General features: G+C 39.3%; 1 protein-coding gene, 1 long non-coding RNA gene, 2 other non-coding genes and 1 pseudogene across 8 annotated transcripts in view; 3 read left to right on the top strand and 2 right to left on the bottom strand.

The window, feature by feature from the left end:
• Positions 1–7,394, top strand: part of ubr5 (ubiquitin protein ligase E3 component n-recognin 5) — a 43,614-nt gene extending 36,220 nt beyond the window's left edge. For 3 of the 5 annotated variants that reach the window (XM_077575125.1, XM_077575127.1, XM_077575128.1), the window contains exons 45-58: positions 101–318; positions 530–650; positions 812–1,184; positions 1,305–1,392; positions 1,481–1,625; positions 3,683–3,813; positions 4,032–4,092; positions 4,248–4,429; positions 5,103–5,187; positions 5,274–5,429; positions 5,971–6,084; positions 6,178–6,322; positions 6,433–6,518; positions 6,635–7,394. In XM_077575125.1, the coding sequence (XP_077431251.1) occupies positions 101–318; positions 530–650; positions 812–1,184; positions 1,305–1,392; positions 1,481–1,625; positions 3,683–3,813; positions 4,032–4,092; positions 4,248–4,429; positions 5,103–5,187; positions 5,274–5,429; positions 5,971–6,084; positions 6,178–6,322; positions 6,433–6,518; positions 6,635–6,847 (2,118 nt within the window). In that variant the 3' untranslated portion in view covers positions 6,848–7,394. The remainder of the gene's footprint in view (positions 1–100; positions 319–529; positions 651–811; positions 1,185–1,304; positions 1,393–1,480; positions 1,626–3,682; positions 3,814–4,031; positions 4,093–4,247; positions 4,430–5,102; positions 5,188–5,273; positions 5,430–5,970; positions 6,085–6,177; positions 6,323–6,432; positions 6,519–6,634) is intronic. The other 2 variants (XM_077575126.1, XM_077575129.1) reach the window with 1 other exon arrangement.
• Positions 7,395–8,346: 952 nt separating this feature from the next.
• Positions 8,347–9,777, bottom strand: LOC144057681 (general transcription factor II-I repeat domain-containing protein 2A pseudogene; annotated as a pseudogene).
• Positions 9,778–10,585: 808 nt separating this feature from the next.
• On the bottom strand, positions 10,586–11,557 carry LOC144058164 (uncharacterized). The gene is made up of 3 exons (XR_013295394.1): positions 11,339–11,557; positions 11,001–11,266; positions 10,586–10,886 (listed from the first exon to the last, which is right to left on the bottom strand). It is a non-coding gene; the product is annotated as an uncharacterized LOC144058164 (long non-coding RNA).
• A 3,882-nt stretch (positions 11,558–15,439) lies between these two features.
• Positions 15,440–15,580, top strand: LOC144058524 (U4 spliceosomal RNA). Its single transcript, XR_013295454.1, has one exon. It is a non-coding gene; the product is annotated as a U4 spliceosomal RNA (small nuclear RNA).
• Positions 15,581–17,091: 1,511 nt separating this feature from the next.
• Positions 17,092–17,255, top strand: LOC144058523 (U1 spliceosomal RNA). Its single transcript, XR_013295453.1, has one exon. It is a non-coding gene; the product is annotated as a U1 spliceosomal RNA (small nuclear RNA).
• Positions 17,256–17,732: the final 477 nt, after the last annotated feature.

The raw sequence follows: 17,732 nt of genomic DNA on the forward strand, positions 1-17,732 counted from the left end.
TTTTGCTTGCTTATTGTTTCCCATTTACATATTACCATTCAATCACCACCACACTGTCGTCTCCCAACACAAGACTTCCTTAAATCCCACTAATCCACAGATCCTGCCCACTAAGATGTCTTACTCGGCCAACCTGAAGAATGTGATGAGTATGGAGACTACCCAGCGAACTTCTGAGAACCAGTCGCTGCCAGACCAGGAGTTGGAAGCCTCAAAAGCTGGCCCTTCACCCCACGACCTTGCTGCTCAACTTAAGAGCAGTCTGCTCGCTGAGATCGGCCTCACTGAAAGTGATGGACCGCCTCTTCCATCATTCAGGTAACATTCACCAGGTTTTCTTGCTGATTTAGTACGATACAAAATACTTATTGTAGCTATCCATGACATGCTACAGTTTAAAAAGTAATTGTCTACTCTTCATTGCTTACACTGTTGATGACTTCAGCTATTTAATTTAGTATCATTTAAGCTAGTCAGAATATGGTAACAGACTAAACATTGACACTCCCTGTTGTTTTACATTGGGCAGACCTCATTGTAGCTTCATGGGGATGATGATTTCACATGACATGCTGCTTGGACGCTGGCGTTTGTCACTGGAACTCTTTGGTCGTGTCTTCATGGAGGATGTTGGGGCTGAGCCTGGATCGGTACTTACTACTTTTTTTTCCTTTTTTTTATTGCAATTGTCATAGTTTATTACCTATTAAACCTGTTACATTATTTAAACATTCGTTGATGACTTAATTTTGGTGGAAAAAAATAACGTAAATGCTTAATCATATTTTAAGACTTTTTTTTTTTTCTCAAGATTCTCACTGAGCTCGGTGGCTTTGAGGTAAAGGAGTCGAAGTTCCGCCGAGAAATGGAGAAGCTAAGGAACCTGCAATCCCGAGACTTGGCCTTGGAAGTTGATCGTGATAGAGACCAGCTAATACAACAGACCATGCGTCAGCTGAATACTCACTTTGGCAGGAGGTGCACAACCACGCCAATGGCTGTACACAGAGTAAAGGTCACCTTCAAAGATGAGCCGGGCGAGGGCAGTGGTGTAGCCCGCAGCTTCTACACAGCCATTGCGTTGGCACTCCTCTCCAATGACAAGCTGCCCAATTTGGACTGCGTCCAAAGTGTCAGCAAGGGCATGCAGGCCAGCAGTACGTGTCATCACGATTACAATTCAAGTATGAAATTATAAAGAAACTATACTGTATTTTGGCACTTGAGTTCATTATTGCATAATGAGCAGTTAACTTCACATTGAAAATGAACTTTAAGCTACTTTGTTGTGGTTGTTTGTTTAGATCTTATGCAGCGCTTGAGAAACAGAGATCGGGAAAGGGAGAGGAGAAGTGGTGGTCTACGAGCGGGCTCAAGGAGAGACCGGGACAGGTAAACTCAAACTTCACATGCTTCTTTTAAAGCACACCACAACTCTGTGATGAAAGACATATTGAATATCTGTGTTTGTATGTGACAGAGACTCGAGGAGACAGCTATCCATAGACACCAGGCCGTTCAGACCGTCATCAGAGGGCAATCCCAATGATGAGCCTGACCCCCTGCCTGCCCACAGACAAGCTTTGGGGGAAAGGCTTTACCCACGTGTTCATGCAATGCAACCGGTAGGCAACGAGTCGACCAACCTTGTCCATTAACAGTTTGATTTTCTTGCAATACTTTTTTTTTTTTACAACTTACACCATAAAATAATCATGAGAACTGTATTCTCACAAAATCAGTCATTAAAGGTGTGGTCTTTATGTCTGTCGTGTAAATGTATTCAGCGCATATGGCCACTGCAGTTACCATTGCGGCCAGGGGATTACAATTTGGCACCCTAGCCTGTGTTCCGCTCTATCGGCAATTGTTTTTACCATTGTCTTTCAGATCTAAGGTCTAAGATGACGTCACCTAATTTAAAATGAAGAGTTTTTTATTAAAAAGCTCATTAACTGGTGATTGCCGAACAAGTCATTCAAATGAATCACTGTGGGTGACTCCTTAAAGGACAAACCAAAAGTTGCATAAACTACTCCCATTCTATTTCTACAATTTATATTGTCAATTAAAATTGCTACAAATTATCATTTGTAGTATTGTTAACTGAGAGTTGTTTTACAATTTGTCACCTTTTCCATTATAAGAGTTAGGAGTCAATTTATTGTAAATGGGCTTCCCCATTTGAAAGAGATTCATTCATCCACCATGAATTTCACTCAATGACTGAGCAATGTTTTCATTTTATCTCTTTTTAATTTGGCATTCAGTAGTTTAGTTGAAAAGTTTATCAAGACGTTTCATTCTTTCCATTGTTTGCTGGCCATGAGTTACATTGTCATACTTTTTTTTTTAACCCAACCAATTTTTGGGTTGTAAAGAAATAGGGAGAATTATTTATTTTTTTCATCAGCGTGCCAAGGGGTGACGCTCATTAATTTGTCGCCGAGGAGGACATTAATTTGTTGGGGTGGGCAGATGTGACAAACAATTACTATTCGTTGTTCATCGCCGCGGGAACTGTGCATGGCGGCCGGCGACGTGGGACGATTAATATTTATCGACAAGGGGCGGCCAATTAATCCAAGGACATAGGACACAGTCATTTGAATGAATTATATAAATAAAACTGAAAACCGGATTTACTGTTTTCATTTAAAATATCGGCAGTATTTATTTATTTTTGCACTATTTTGCACCAGGAATTGCTCAATTTTATTCCAACTTGACATTTGCTTAGTAAATGTTTACCTAATTAACATTTATTGTTATTGATTTGAAAATTTTGGCTTCTCTAATCGAGAATATAAATGACCTATTCAGAAATGACTCATTTATTAAATTATTATTAATTTAAAAATATTTTTACCCTTAATTTCATATCGTTTTATATACTGTTACCATGATGGGATGCAATTCATACTGTGGTATAAATTTTGGGCCATATTTACAGTCCTAGTCTGTGTTTATATGCATGTTTACCGACTGCAAAGTTACAATGTCACTAAAACAACTGCTGTTTTACCACCACACACCCGTTTGAGAAAAACAGTGTTTTGGCACTTAAGCCAAAGACGTGCTGTCATAGAGTGACAGACATTAAAATGCGCTCCATTACACAAAAGATTATTACAAATGCAACCAGAGCACACAGTGAACAGATCTGTGACCATTGACTTCTAGACAGATTGGCTGTTGTCAGCGCAAGATAAGTCTTAAACAATAAATAAAGTCTAAAACTAGCAACTATTACCTTATACCCTTGTGAAATGTGGAGACGGTAAAACGGTGTCAAAATCTGAATGCCGCCCAACGGTACAATTGTGGATCTAGCCTTTTTCTTGGATCTAATTAGATGTGCTTATTCAATTAATAAAGTGGCCAATTAACAGATATATAAGAAGTCATTCAAAAAACACCTTCATTCTAAACTCTTGACCTTAGAATTGCAACTCGTTTTGTTGACGAACTTTTATAGAACTTATACTGGTTTCATAAGCAACTGGCGGATGCCCATGGGATACAGGGTGGTTGTTTTTCTCCACACATTTCTATTTAACCTTAACTTTATTGAACAGTAACGGCGATCAGCCATGCCTTTTTCAAGTTGTTTTGTTTTGTGGTTGTTTTATATACTTACAATTCTTTCTAGTACATCCTAAGACTTGTTGCTTGTCTGCAGGCTTTTGCCAGTAAAATCACAGGCATGTTACTGGAATTATCCCCTGCACAACTTCTGCTGCTGCTGGCTAGTGAGGATTCTCTCAGAGCCAGAGTAGAAGAGGCTATGGAGCTGCTCATTGCACATGGAAGGTAAGAATATGTTCACCTCTGCTCTTACACAATACATTTATGATTAACTCTGCAACCAACACTCAATTTTTACGATAGTGAACCATCTTCTTCTGTTTTTGTTTATAAAAAAAAAACTATCAATACCTCTTAATGACTCATAATCAGGTTCAACTGTATCTCACTGTTATAACAAAACAATATCCAATGGGACTAACTATGAACTCTGTCTTACCCAGGGAAAATGGTGCTGACAGTATATTGGATCTGGGTCTTTTGGAGGCTCCAGAAAAAACACAAGTAATTTATCTTGTTGTCCTTATGTTTCCATAACTTAATATTTAATCAAATAACAAAGTGATATGACATTTTGAAATTCGTGTTTATACTTTTTCTTTTCCTTAACTTAGCAAGTGCTGTGCCATTAAGCTGGTCTTCTCTTGGTGATTTTATAGCAACAGGAGAACCGAAAGCGTCATGGTTCAACACGTAGTGTTGTGGATATGGAGCTTGATGACCCAGACGATGGGGATGACAACGCTCCTCTTTTTTATCAGCCTGGCAAACGAGGCTTCTACTCTCCTCGGCCTGGAAAGAACACCGAGGCCAGACTCAACTGCTTCCGTAACATCGGCAGGTAATAAACCACGGAACCTCACATGTTTGCGGTTTGGCATTTGTGAATTCACATACAAGCAGTTTTTTTTCAGGGGACAATTTCTTTTTGTAGCAAAATACTGTATACATCAGGGGTGACCATGTTCGGTCCTCGAGAGCCCCTATCCACCCTGTTCTCCATGTTTTTCTCTACTCTCAACACCTGATTCATGATCAGGATCGTTATCAGGCTTCTGCAAAGCTTGCTGATGAGCCGATCATTAGATCCAGCTGCGCTGAAGAAGGGAGACATGGAAAACAGGCTGGATAGGGGCTCTCGAAGACCGAACTTGGCCACCCCTGGTCTACATTGTATGGTACTCATTGACGTATAGCAGGTTTTTCATTGAGACAACAAAGGGTTACTGTTGTTAGCTGTTAAGTTATTCACTGTAATGTATGCTTAAGGGTACAGCAAAGTTGCAAGATGTTTGTCAGCATGTAAAATAGAATAGAATTGTCCTCATAAATATTAATTAAAGCTATTAAGACCCTGCTTTCCTTCTATTGCGTATTTTCCTTTCCATGGTCCGCCATGATTGATACAGGTCACGTCACAGATGGGCAAAAAAAAAAAAAATCTGATTTGGGTCGCATTTGCTTTTATATTCTTCAAGGCCAACTTTTTAACTTGATTGTGGTTTGCCTTGCAGGATATTGGGGTTGTGCCTCCTCCAGAATGAACTCTGTCCAATAACGTTGAATAGACATGTCATCAAGGTCTTGCTTGGAAGAAAGGTATGCAAAACTCCTCTTCTTTTGGAATACGATTTGTGACATTAAATTGATTGTACTAACAATAACTCCTCTATTATTCACTGCAGGTGAACTGGCATGATTTTGCCTTCTTTGACCCGGTCATGTACGAGAGTCTGAGGCAGCTTATCCGCCATTCACTGGCCGGGGAAGCGGAAGCCGTATTTTCAGCGATGGATTTGGCCTTTGCAATTGACCTTTGCAAAGAGGAAGGGGCTGGACAGGTAATGGCCTCATTAGGATTCCTTCACTAAACAACAGGTTCATCCGAGGTGGTTGCAAGCAGCACTATCATATTAAACAGGGATTCATCTGTTTGAGTTACTTGTTTTTCAAGGGGATTTTGGATTGGTGAAAATCTGCAATATGGGGAGGATAGTATTACGTCTTAATCACACTTTAAATTTTTTTTTAAAAAAAGACACTTTTTTGTTTTTTATAAACACAGGGGCATCCCAATGTCTTGTTGAATGCAGGGAGAAAGTTGCGGTACTCAAGAAATCAGACGTAATGATAACTAAACATGCTGAGTAGAAGATTGGATTAGTTGTGCTTTAAAAAAATTAAAATAAACTTATCCTAACCTTTTTTTCTGTTATACTGTACTTGATGCGGCCCAGACACACCCAAACTTTTAACTCCAGTAGCCCCCACATAAATTGAGTTTGAGACGCCTGCCATACAGCCAGTGCAAGTTAATAGAGCTCCACAATGCTTCCAGCCAACTTATTTATTTTAATATTGACTGTATTCCTCCTGGTCTAGGTGGAGCTTCTTTCTGGTGGGGTCAACATGCCAGTAACTCCCCTCAACGTGTACGAGTATGTGCGCAAGTACGCAGAGCACAGAATGCTGGTCGTGGCTGAACAACCGCTCCATGTGAGTCCCTTTCCTTGGTTGTAAATACACCATCAAAACAGTTATCAAGTTTGGTTCGAAAACACACATTCACAAACTTTATTTTGATCCAAGGCAATGAGGAAGGGTTTGCTGGATGTGCTTCCTAAGAACGCGCTGGAAGATCTGACTGCTGAGGACTTTCGGTTGCTTGTCAACGGTTGCGGAGAGGTCAATGTGCAGATGCTCATTAGCTTCACCTCCTTCAATGACGAGTCTGGTACGTCTGCTGTCTTGATCTACCATCCGTCAGCCATCTTTTTTACTTTACAATACAGTTATTGCATGCGTACACTGATAATACCAAACAAAGACTCGTTTGTTCAACAGGAGAGAATGCAGACAAACTACTGCAGTTTAAGCGCTGGTTTTGGTCGATAGTGGAGAAGATGAGCATGACTGAGAGGCAAGATCTGGTAAGATCTGATTCGTAAATACTCACACGACCGGCCTAATGGCAAAAATCATTTGTAATCCTCATTCAATCAGCATGAATTTTTCCAAAGTTTATTGGACTTTTTCTTGTCATCAGGTATACTTCTGGACCTCCAGCCCATCCCTGCCAGCCAGCGAAGAGGGCTTTCAGCCAATGCCCTCCATTACCATCCGGCCTCCAGACGACCAGCACCTCCCCACAGCCAATACGTGCATCTCGCGCCTCTATGTGCCACTCTATTCTTCAAAACAGATACTCAAACAGAAGCTTCTGTTAGCCATTAAGACCAAGAACTTTGGTTTCGTGTAGAGGTTAAATGGAAAAGAGTTAAAAAAGAAAAGAAAAAAAAGAAAGAAAAAAAAAGTAAAACCTGTTTACTGTTGTGTAATATTTACTTAGCTCCATTTTGTAGATTTATTTTTTTGTCTATACAGTTTTATTAAATTCGACATACTGTCGCTATCTCCCCAGACAATATTTGTGTTGTGAACACAAACTGTAATTTTTATTTCAATTTTTATTGTTTTTTTTTCCCTTTGTGTTGAAATTAAATGGAAAAAGATGTATACAGTCCAGAACATTCCTGCATTGGCACTGTAAAACATAAACCCCACAGCTCTACTCTATTAGCTTAAATGTTTGCTTCCCAGGAATTTGGTCAGACAGAAAGTTGTCTGCCGAAACCCAGCCAAAGATGACGGCAGTAGAGATATTTAAAAAAAGACACTGTGATTATAATTTTTCCTTCCCAAGAAAAGTACTATCGCTGATAGTTCACTGCTGCCTTTCTGGAAAATCTTTTTTTTTTCTTGTACAGGGGGAGTAGGGAATTTCAAAATAAACTTGGATGCAAAAAGTTGGACGTTATTTTTTTTCCCTGCACCAAGCGATTTAGATGATAACTCGGGGGGTGCATGTGAAGAGTAAAAAAAATAAATTTAAAAAACTACATAAAATTATTTTCTATTTTAGTTATTTTGTCTGGCCTTCATATTGATTTTCATTCTGAATCCAATGTCCATTGTTTAAAATTGCTGACGTTGCCTATTTCCAGTTCGAATACATGAAGTTCCTGTTCTTCTCTCAACGTCTCTTAGTATGTTGTCCGACACCCCCCACCCCCACCTCGTCTTTGTCAGGCTAATGCAGGAGTGGGCAAACTTTTTGACTTACGGGCCACAATGGGTTTGAAATTTTGACAGATGGGCCGGACCAGGAGCATTTGGACCTCATAGCACAGTAAACAGACACAGATAAATGTACAACCCGATTTACTTATAGTGTGCACTAAGGACTGCGTTTTTCAAATGTGCAAAATCCACTTATTTAAAACCGCTTTTCCAATAGCTTCATTTTTATCTTTTGCTGTGTTTTTATGCTTTGTAAAGTGGGTGTTCTGAAAGGTGCTGTTTTTAAATGAAATGTATTATTATTATGATTATTATAAAATAGCCCTAATCCAGGTAGTACATTTGCCTCAATGAATATGCGAGATGCGGCATTTACACACTATTTAGCAAAGTGGGAGGAGAAATGTAATTAGATTATAATAGCACATACACTGCGATCTGTCAAACCTGGTGATTGCATCTATTTTTAATAGATTTCAATTCAAGGCGTAAAGTTAAGGAAATCAAGATTTATTGAAAAAAGATGAACACTTTCAACATTCAAAACATATTACCCAACGAAATACTCAATGTCAAAACATTTCTGCTCCACTGCTGTGCATGAAGGCACACTCAATTAAAATACGCACTTTCTACTTATTTTCCATAACAGAACATAAGTAGAAAAACTCACAAATTTCAGTGGGAACAGTGTTGTTGGTCTGCCTTTTTTGCCAGTACATCAAAGTCTGGAGTTAGTTTTGTTGTGGCAATTCTCAGGATAGATCTGAGGTGTTGGTCAGTTAACTTGGATCTGTGACGGGCTTTATTGATGTTCATGATGCTGAACGTCTGCTCACACACGTAGGTCGAGCCAAACAACACCAGCATCTTCTGTGCCGTCCTCCGGAGGTTTGGAAATGCGGCTTCGTTCAGTGAGGAATAAAAGTCATTTAGTTTAAGAGACTTGAACTTCTCCTTTAAAGCAGAGTCGAACTGAAGATCGATCAGTTCCAACTGCAGCTCCGGCGGTGCTGTTTCAGGCTCTTGTGACAGGGGACAGGACACCAGCTGAAGTGATGAGGCAATTTGTTTAAAATCAGAGAAGCGACGGCAGAATTCTCTGTGCAGGTCGTCCAGTGATTTGCAGTATTTATCCGTGTTTTGGATGGTCCCTTTCTGCACGGCTAGTGTGGGGAAATGAGCGAAAGATTTGTTTGCCATTTGTCTGGAGAATAAAATCAGCTTGGATTTGAAGGCGCTCACATTTGTGTACATGTTGTGCACAAACTGATCTTTCCCCTGTAGCTTCACGTTCAGCTCATTCAGGTGTGAAAATATGTCCACAGCAAACGCAAAGTCAGAAAGCCAGTTCACGTCACTCAACTCTGAATATTCTTCGGATTTTCCCATTAACTCCAAAAACGAGCTAATCTCCTCTTTGAGCTCCCACACTCGTTGTTACACTCTTCCCAAACTTAACCAGCGGACACGAGAGTGGTAAAGTAGGTCCTGGTGATCCGCATCGGTTTCCTCCAACAGTGTAACGAACTGACGATTAAGTCCCCTCGCTCGTATGAAGTTAACAAGTTTTACAACTGGATCGACAACGTGATTAAGCTGCAACACAGACTTACACAGAGACTCCTGGTGAATGATGCTGTGAAGGAAAATAACGTCCTGCTCAGGGTTTTGCTCCTTCACTTTATCCCGGATCCTTTTCAACAGTCCGACGTTTTTTCCTGTTAAATTTGGCGATCCATCCGTGGTGACATTGGAAAGTTTACTCCAAGGAAGCTTCATCCTCTCAATGACAGCGGACACATGTGCATACAAGTCCTCTCCTCGCGTTTTCCCCTTCAACGACTCCATGCTCAAAAGCGCCTCAGTTATCTCAAAACTGTCATTTATCCCTCGGATAAAAAATAGGAGCTGAGCAGTGTCTTTTAGGTCGTTACTTTCATCAAGTGCCAGTGAATATAACGTAAAGGCCCCCGCCTTTTTATTTAACGTGCTCACTATATCTTCATCAATCAGTTCCACACGGCTGGTCACTTTCCTGCGTGATAAACTGATTTTTTCAAACTTGCCTTTGGTCTCCGGACACAAGAGACTTGCTGTCTCTACCATGCATTCTTTCAAAAACTCGCCTTCGGAGAAAGGCTTGCTAGCCTTCGCCAATTTGAACGCCAGCAAAAAACCTGCCTTGGTACTTGACTCCTGAATTGAAGTTTGTCGGTGAAAAAAATTCTGCTGAGCCTGTAAATTAGCCGCCAACCTCTGTGCATTAGCCTCCCGTTCTTGTGTTGACTGCTTGTGTTATACATTATTAACATTTTTAATACTTTATTTCATATACTAACCATACCTGTCAACCTCTGCCGATAACTGCCCTTATAAATGATTATGATTCCCCTTACAAACCCCAAAAAAACCTTACAAACACCGTACGACGCATGTTTACTCGCGGTAACCAGACAGTGTAATAGAAATAACAAAGGTAATTTGCATACAAAGTCTTTTATTCAATTTAAAAAGTTTACAATGCAATAAACTGTGCCTTCAGTGCTTCCTATTGTAAGCCAATGTGCATGATTTAGCAGACTTTATCTGCTCTAATGAGGGTCTCACTTGTGAGCAACAGTTGCCACAGTTCAATTTCATCTGTAATAAAGAAGTAAGAGTGTCTGTTCCCATTGTCTTTCTGTACTCTGTATGAATTTTCCTCACATGGCTGAAAACCCGCTCGCTATCAGCATGACTGTGAGGAAGGCTGAGTAAAATTAGATACATCTTTCTCATCAGTGGAAAGCGATCCAGCCCCAAACCAGTTTTCATTTTGAATACATGAGGCCAAAATGTCTCTGGACGAATTGGTTGTCCATCCTGACTTTTCTGAGGGAGAAGATCATTAGGTATTAGTTGATAGTCTTCCCATTCATCTTTTAATTGTTCCTGATCAAAGTCTGGTGTAAACCTGTTTGCAAGCTTAACAATACTTGTGTAATCCAACATCTCTCTCTTTCTTGGGTCCAACACCACCAAGTCACTCAGTATTGTATTCTCAAATGGAAATTTTTGTATCATTTTAGTTACAACAGCCTCGTAGAAGGAGCGAACAGAGGAAAAAAAAGTTGCTTGCATGGCTGGTGTGATGCTTTGCCTGATTTCATCCTCCTCATTGGTGTCTTGGTCTCCTTAACAATCATCGTAGCCTTGGTCCTCCGACATGCAAACTCCTGCAAAAATATAATATTAAAATATAAAATTTTAATTTTTGACACGGTGCCATAAATGCTGATTCATTGTAGATATGAATGATAATAATAATAATAATAATAATAATAAATTACCTTAGCTGTCTGTGAATCCGGAAACATAACTTTCACCAAATCCGAGAAGTGGTCCGCAGCTGTGAAAGCAATGTTGTGCTCAGCAAGAAAATGGCAGAAGAGAATTTCCGCATTTGTCGTTTTGTGGGATGCTGCAGGATTTGCGGTAGAGACGAAGTGCTTGGTTAATGGGACATGTGAATTGGTTTTTTTCACATTCTCCACGTGTCCGGCAGTTTTAAAGTGGCTCTTCAGATCGTAAAATCCACTCGCAGCAACTTTCACGTCTTTATTGCAAGGGACACAGAATGAGAATTGAGTGTCTCTTAACGATGCTTTAATCCAGCCAGCATATTCACCTTGAAGTAACTCCCATTCTTTCTGGTGTCGACCCGATCCTTGAGTTCTTCGTTTCTTACTAGGTGGCTCCTCCATGCTTGCTTCCACGATATTTACTCTATGTATATCTACGCATGCGCATGTCAGCGCATTTTTTTTTCCCCGTACAAAAGTCGGTGTACGGCGTACATGATTTGAAATGGTAAAAAAACGTATAAAATACGTATAAAACGTACAAGTTGACAGGTATGTTATACATTATTAACATTTTAATTCTTTATATTAACCATGTTGAAATGTTTTATAGATGTGAAGTAGGTAAAGTAGTTTTGAACTCAGTATAATTTGACCTTAAGGTGGGACACATTGTTTGGTCTAGGAGTTCCTTCTCTGTGCGAAAACACATTTCTGTTCGTGAGAGAGAGCGCACGCTCATATAACTATGTTACATTAGGAGCTGTTGAGTTCAACTTGTTTGTGAGATTTTGTTATGGGAGAAAGTACTGAGAAGTGCCTTGAAAGTATATTTTGACTAGAGACAAATACAGCTGTATCTGTGTGCTGAGAATTCTGTTTTTCAATCTGTATTTTTCCATTATATAACACATTTACTTATTCATGAGGGGCGGTGTTGGAGACACTGTTCTTGCGATTTGATTGTAATAAAGTGTGGGCTCTTCGAAAGAGGAGTGGCAGTATTGATCTGAAACTGTTGGAGTTTGATTCAATGATGTAACGGAGATCTCCGGAATAAATCATCCTGCGCAGGAACTCTGTTCATTTCTTATCCCATAATTTGATTTATTGGACACGCAAAAGTATGGATTTTTAATATACCTTCTTCACTTGCTATCATAATTTGCATGTTTCGTGGCAAAGTGACGGCTGATATTGTACTCTTTAAAAACCGCAACGGCTTCTTGGCATATCAGACATACAGCCGTTGATCGGACTTCCGTGAAAAAATATCGTGTTGTCCACTCGTTATTAAACACTGCGCCCTCACCGTCCTTTTCTTTCCTTTTCTTTGGTCCGCTCATTTCTACAGACGGGGTCAGATGGCAACAGGAAAAGAAAGTAAATCGCTGTCCTTGCTACCCGCGGTAAAGCTCTATTAGGGACGTGAAGGGAATTTTCTCTGGCCCGCCCATTTTTCCTCAGGCCCACCCACAATAAAAATCCTGGCGCCACCTATTTGTGAAGCGCGGGATTGCAGGGACAAAATTAAATTAATGATTTTGAATTTTTTTCTAGCCTTATTGGATAAGTTCGGCGGGCCGGATTGAAAAGCATAACGGGCCGTATTTGGCCCGCGGGCCAGGGTTTGCCCATGCCTGGGCTAATGTGACTATAATGTGGCCGACTAGTTAGCACATCTGTCTCACAGTAAGTCGTGGGTTCGAATCTGAGATCCAAATGATGGCCGCACAGCCGCAACTCTAGTGAAGATCGGCAGTTTGGAAAATTCACGTTTTGCTGATTACATAAAACAGCCGATAAGGCATAAGGTTTAGGTAGACATGGTTCTTCCTCCACATTGCTACCTGGCAATAATTATTTTTATTTACATAGGTAGGTACCAACCTAAATTTTGTTGTTGTAGAGAGTGACTATAAAGGCAGGCCTATCAATGGCTGTGGCACCCTCACTGGGGAGGGTATCTGAGTTGAGGGCTCATAGATTGTACCATTCTATGCAGCCAGCGACTTGCACTGACCGCAGAGAATTCCCCAAATGTGGGAATCTCGAATGTATAAATTCTGGTAGTAGAGGACTTTGTTCGCTCTGTCTCTCCCCTGATTATTTGTTAATGACAATTTTTTTATGAGTTATTACTACCAGTTTGTAGAGATGGCAGAAATTGAGCGTTGAAACGATTAAATTGTTTGCAACAATTGGTTCAGAAAAAACTACTTGGAACAATTAATTTAGAAAACGAAGGGCTCTTTTGGAATGTTTGAAATGCCAAACACTATCCATCTAAAAATGAATCTCAATCCATATAACGCTGAATGCAATACACTTAAGAGAGGCAAGACTTTGCAACAACAACAAAAAGAGCACATTGCCAAGGCTTTTTCGCTCTCCCTTTTTAGGTGTGTAGGGCGATAAATCAACAGCCAATCCTGCAAAGACATGAGAAACGATTATTTTACACATAAAGTAGCCTCTATATTTAGGTTCAATATATTTTTATATTTAATTGCCATTTAATTTGGTTTAATAATTATAAAGAACTCATTTTGGTGTAGTTACACAGTACAGACAAAACACAACAGGTCTTCCAAAATCATTAGGTGCGCTTTGTTGAATTTTGCTTGTTTTGTAGCTATTTTATTTTGTTGTATGTTTATTACTGTTTTTGTTTGTTTTTTTCCATGTTCAAATAAACTTAAACTCAATTATACATGCGTTAGGCTACTGCATCACACACACTGTAACATGATTGTAACAAAGCTTACATGAGAAACAGATTTTCATTCAAAATTTTATTTTTTCAATTATGTGCAAAATAACAGTTAACAAAAACACAGGTAACCCTATGTTCTATCTCCTAATAATATTTTCCCTCATTCCCATCACATGTAAATGCAAAACCTCAATTTTAGGACATAACATTAGAACTTTGAGGATATAAATAAGTAACATAAATTTAAAAATAAAAATTTGTCCAAATGACTCTTACATCGTGCACATTGAAATGGTATATACTTTGAAGATAACGTAAACATTGATTTTTTTTATTTATTTATTGCTTAGACATCGAGTAGCTTTACTTTATGACAGGGGGTGCAGCCTAGATAGATACCCATTTTGATCGTGTGGTAGTGATAGCAGCATCGTTTGTACTTGTATGTGATTGGGAGGGTCCTGCTGTCTCTTCTCTCGCGATGGACAGAACTCCCCGGAATACGAATAAATAAAATAATAAATATCGGTGTAAACGGATTAGCTACACAAGCAGACTGGAACGATTCACAAGCACTTTATTAGACTTGTTAACACTTGTGTTGTAAATCTGACGTTAATAGATGCGTGTGTGGCAGCCTGGCAGGTTATTAACATGTGTTTTGTTTTTTTTACAGTTGCGTAGCCGTCATATTTTCGTGACCGAAGCACCGTTCCAGATTGTTCCGGTCCAGAATTTCGTTCCGGTCCACTTTGACCCCTGGTCGCAACTACGTTTGATTCTCTAGTTGGGTGAGTTGTGTCTGTGTCACGTGTGTTGGTGACATGTTGCCGTGGTTCACCTCCTCACCAGTGGTGGCGGTAGCTTGTGCAAATGTCAATTGAGAGAAGAAACATGAAGTAGTAGGTTGATGAGTGTCGATAGAAATGATTTTCAGTCTTTTTTGGCAAAAGCTGATCGAACGGCTTTTCAGTTTTCACCACACCATTGTAGCAAGTCATGTTTGTACAGCATTATTTTAAATCGTTCATTGGAATATTTGGCAATATGAAACGTTGTGATGTCAGTAAATGAGATACAGTACACAAAAATTCTTTATTGTTCACAATGTGCACTGTCAATAACAAACATAAAAGTCACAATGAAGTAGTGCAAGTTCAAACTAAAAAAAATAATTATACAACAAATAGGCAGCTTGAAATAAACAACATACTTTTGTAAAGATACAAGGCACACTGAGCAGAAAAGAAACATTCCATCTCTTTTTCCACAAGATTAGAGGTCAACAAAGACACCAAACTCAGTTATATTTGTGTATTTAAACCGAAACAAAGCTGATGATGCGTGAAAACCAGAAAGGCGGAAGTCCCGCCTTTTCCGTGGCGTTTACCCCATAGAGCCAATCAAGTCTATGCATTTCGACCTGCACACGATTTTGGGTTAACACAATGTCCCATAATGCATTGCGGCGTAATATCATAAATTCAATTGGTAGGTAAATGGAGTGCACTTATATTGGATGTAGATAAGTTTCCCTAAATATGTTGGAAGCGTTCTAATCAGAAATGTAACAATTTTGTGCGCGTAACAAATGTAGATAAATGTGGAATTTATCTCGGAACCGCTTCCTACTTTATGGCTATTGTGTGGAGACTGTCACTGTGGAACGTTTGCTCAGTAATGACTTGATTCTTAGTAACTCTATGTTTCTAGCTTTGCGCAGTGGCAGTATCGTAGCCTATGAGGTTTATCCGAGGCGTGATTATTGCTAGTTGAAAACTTTACCCAATACCCCGCCTTGACGACTTGAAATATAGTCGGCAATGGCAATTTTTGACAGTCTTCACGGAGACTAGCTCTTCTGTGAAATGAAAACATATCTACATCAGATGATTTGTGCTGCTGTTGTATTATTTTATTATCCGAAGGTCTCTTTTCTCGCAAGTCACAATTAAAGGTCACGGGGCTGCCCCATCCCAGTTGTCTTCGGAGGGCAGTCTTGTTCAAGTTTTTCACGCGTCCAACTGTGGCAACAGATTACTAAACTGTGGGTACAGATTAGTCAATTGTGGGATTAGTGCGTTTGTTTTACTAATATTAACATGTTGCATCTGGACCGTAAAAGTGGGTAATAATAACGTATACTGTATGCGAATGTGTAAAAAGATGCCAATAATCACTTACTTCCACTTCGCCGATCACTTACTCGTGAGTGAGTTTTTATTTTTTATGTTCTCGTTGGACAAACACGAACACTCTTCAATGGATTTTTTTTTTTACTTTAATGAGCAATTTTAGAAATATTGGTTTTATTTAGCAAAACAAAACTGTAATGGAAACCTGGCTGACTAATGTTGCTCAAAAGTGTATGAGGTTCACCACTAGCTCAGCAGCATTAAATTCTCTTCAGCATTACATTCTGTTACAGAAAGTGATCTGGAAAAGCGAAACCTCGTCGTCATCCTCATGTGTGCATTTTACGGTCTTCTTTTCCGATGCCTTAAAAAATGGAGCAGGGGCCGTACCAGGTCTCATTTTCGCATAAAACCGCATCGTCGGGGAGCCAAAACAGGTTCACGCCAACGCTTCGACAAACGCCTGCAACGAAACGCGACGGCAAAATCCAAATGGCTCAAAAAAAATTGAAATGAATCAGTAGGAAAAAAACACATGCACAGTTGCACACACAGCCAGTTTCCCAAAAATCATGAAATACTTTGTTAATACTGGATGTATTGATTCAAGGAACCGTTCATTTTGGCGTGTACACTATATTAAATTATTGAATACCACCTATTAAAATTGAATTGTGTGGTCCTCGGGGTCTTTTTTTAATGTTAGTTTTAATATATATTAGTTTTAATGTATTCATTTCTTTATTTACCTATTGTATTTTAGTATTTTATTGTCTGTTTTTGTATTTAAAATATAGTTGGTTTTACTAGATTTTATGTGGATGGTAGTGTGCGGATCTCAAAGTGCTGCATCACTTTGGAAACGCTTGTTTATAAAATGTGCTATAGAAATAATATATATAATATATATAATAATAATATTGGACATATTGAAATGTTTCCCAGAGCGTCCCGACCACACAAAGAAACAGGAAGTGAAGCAGCAATGCATGTGGGAATTATTTTTCTTTCTTTCTTTCTTTTTTACCTAATTCATAATGATTAAGATTATGATCAGGCTAATGTAATGGCTAAAGGATACTACATAAACTGGTGTTCGAGCGCTGCATCATCCAATAAGTGTGTGTACGTGTGCTCACGTGTGTAGCAAATGATTTGCTGCAAATCAGCCCATGACTGAAGATGGCGTGTGTGCTAAACACTTTGGCGCTGGTTACTTGTACAACTCATACTTACCTGGCAGTGGAGATACCCTGATCAAGAAGGTGGATCACCCAGGGCGAGGCTCAGCCATTGCACTCCGGTTGTGCTGACCCTTGCAAATTCTCCAAATGTGGGAATCTTGACTGCACAGTTTCTGGTAGTCGGGGACTGCGTTCGCGCTTTCCCCTGATCATGTGTTAATGACCCAAAAATTAATGATATAATTCGGTTTCTTGCTACCCTGTGGCTTGACTTGATTAAGCCATTTATATGGAGGTAAATATGTTGCAAAAGTAGCTTGTATAATGCTTTTTTTTTTTTTGTTGTATTAAGAAAAAAGTATAAATTTGTATGTGTAAAAGTCGTGATTTGCACCTGTACAAAAAAAATGTACCTGTAGAAAAAAGTGTAAATTTGTATCTGTAAAAGTCGTGATTTGTACCTGTAGAAATGACAACTTGTAGTCAAAGAAGTCGCCACTAGGAGTCTCAAGTATTTTTTTCTGCTGCTGTCCAGTCACTTGACTTTTTTAATGTCTTTAAAAACGACCTGTATTTTTCAACAGAGATATATTAAGCTCGACACCCTTTTATATGATGTGAGTTCCTGATGACATATTTGCCGTTTTTATTTCAAAAGCCTCCACTGTACATACAGTATCCCATG

This window comes from Vanacampus margaritifer, chromosome 9, assembly GCF_051991255.1.
Source record: "Vanacampus margaritifer isolate UIUO_Vmar chromosome 9, RoL_Vmar_1.0, whole genome shotgun sequence".
In the NCBI taxonomy this organism is placed as follows: domain Eukaryota; kingdom Metazoa; phylum Chordata; class Actinopteri; order Syngnathiformes; family Syngnathidae; genus Vanacampus; species Vanacampus margaritifer.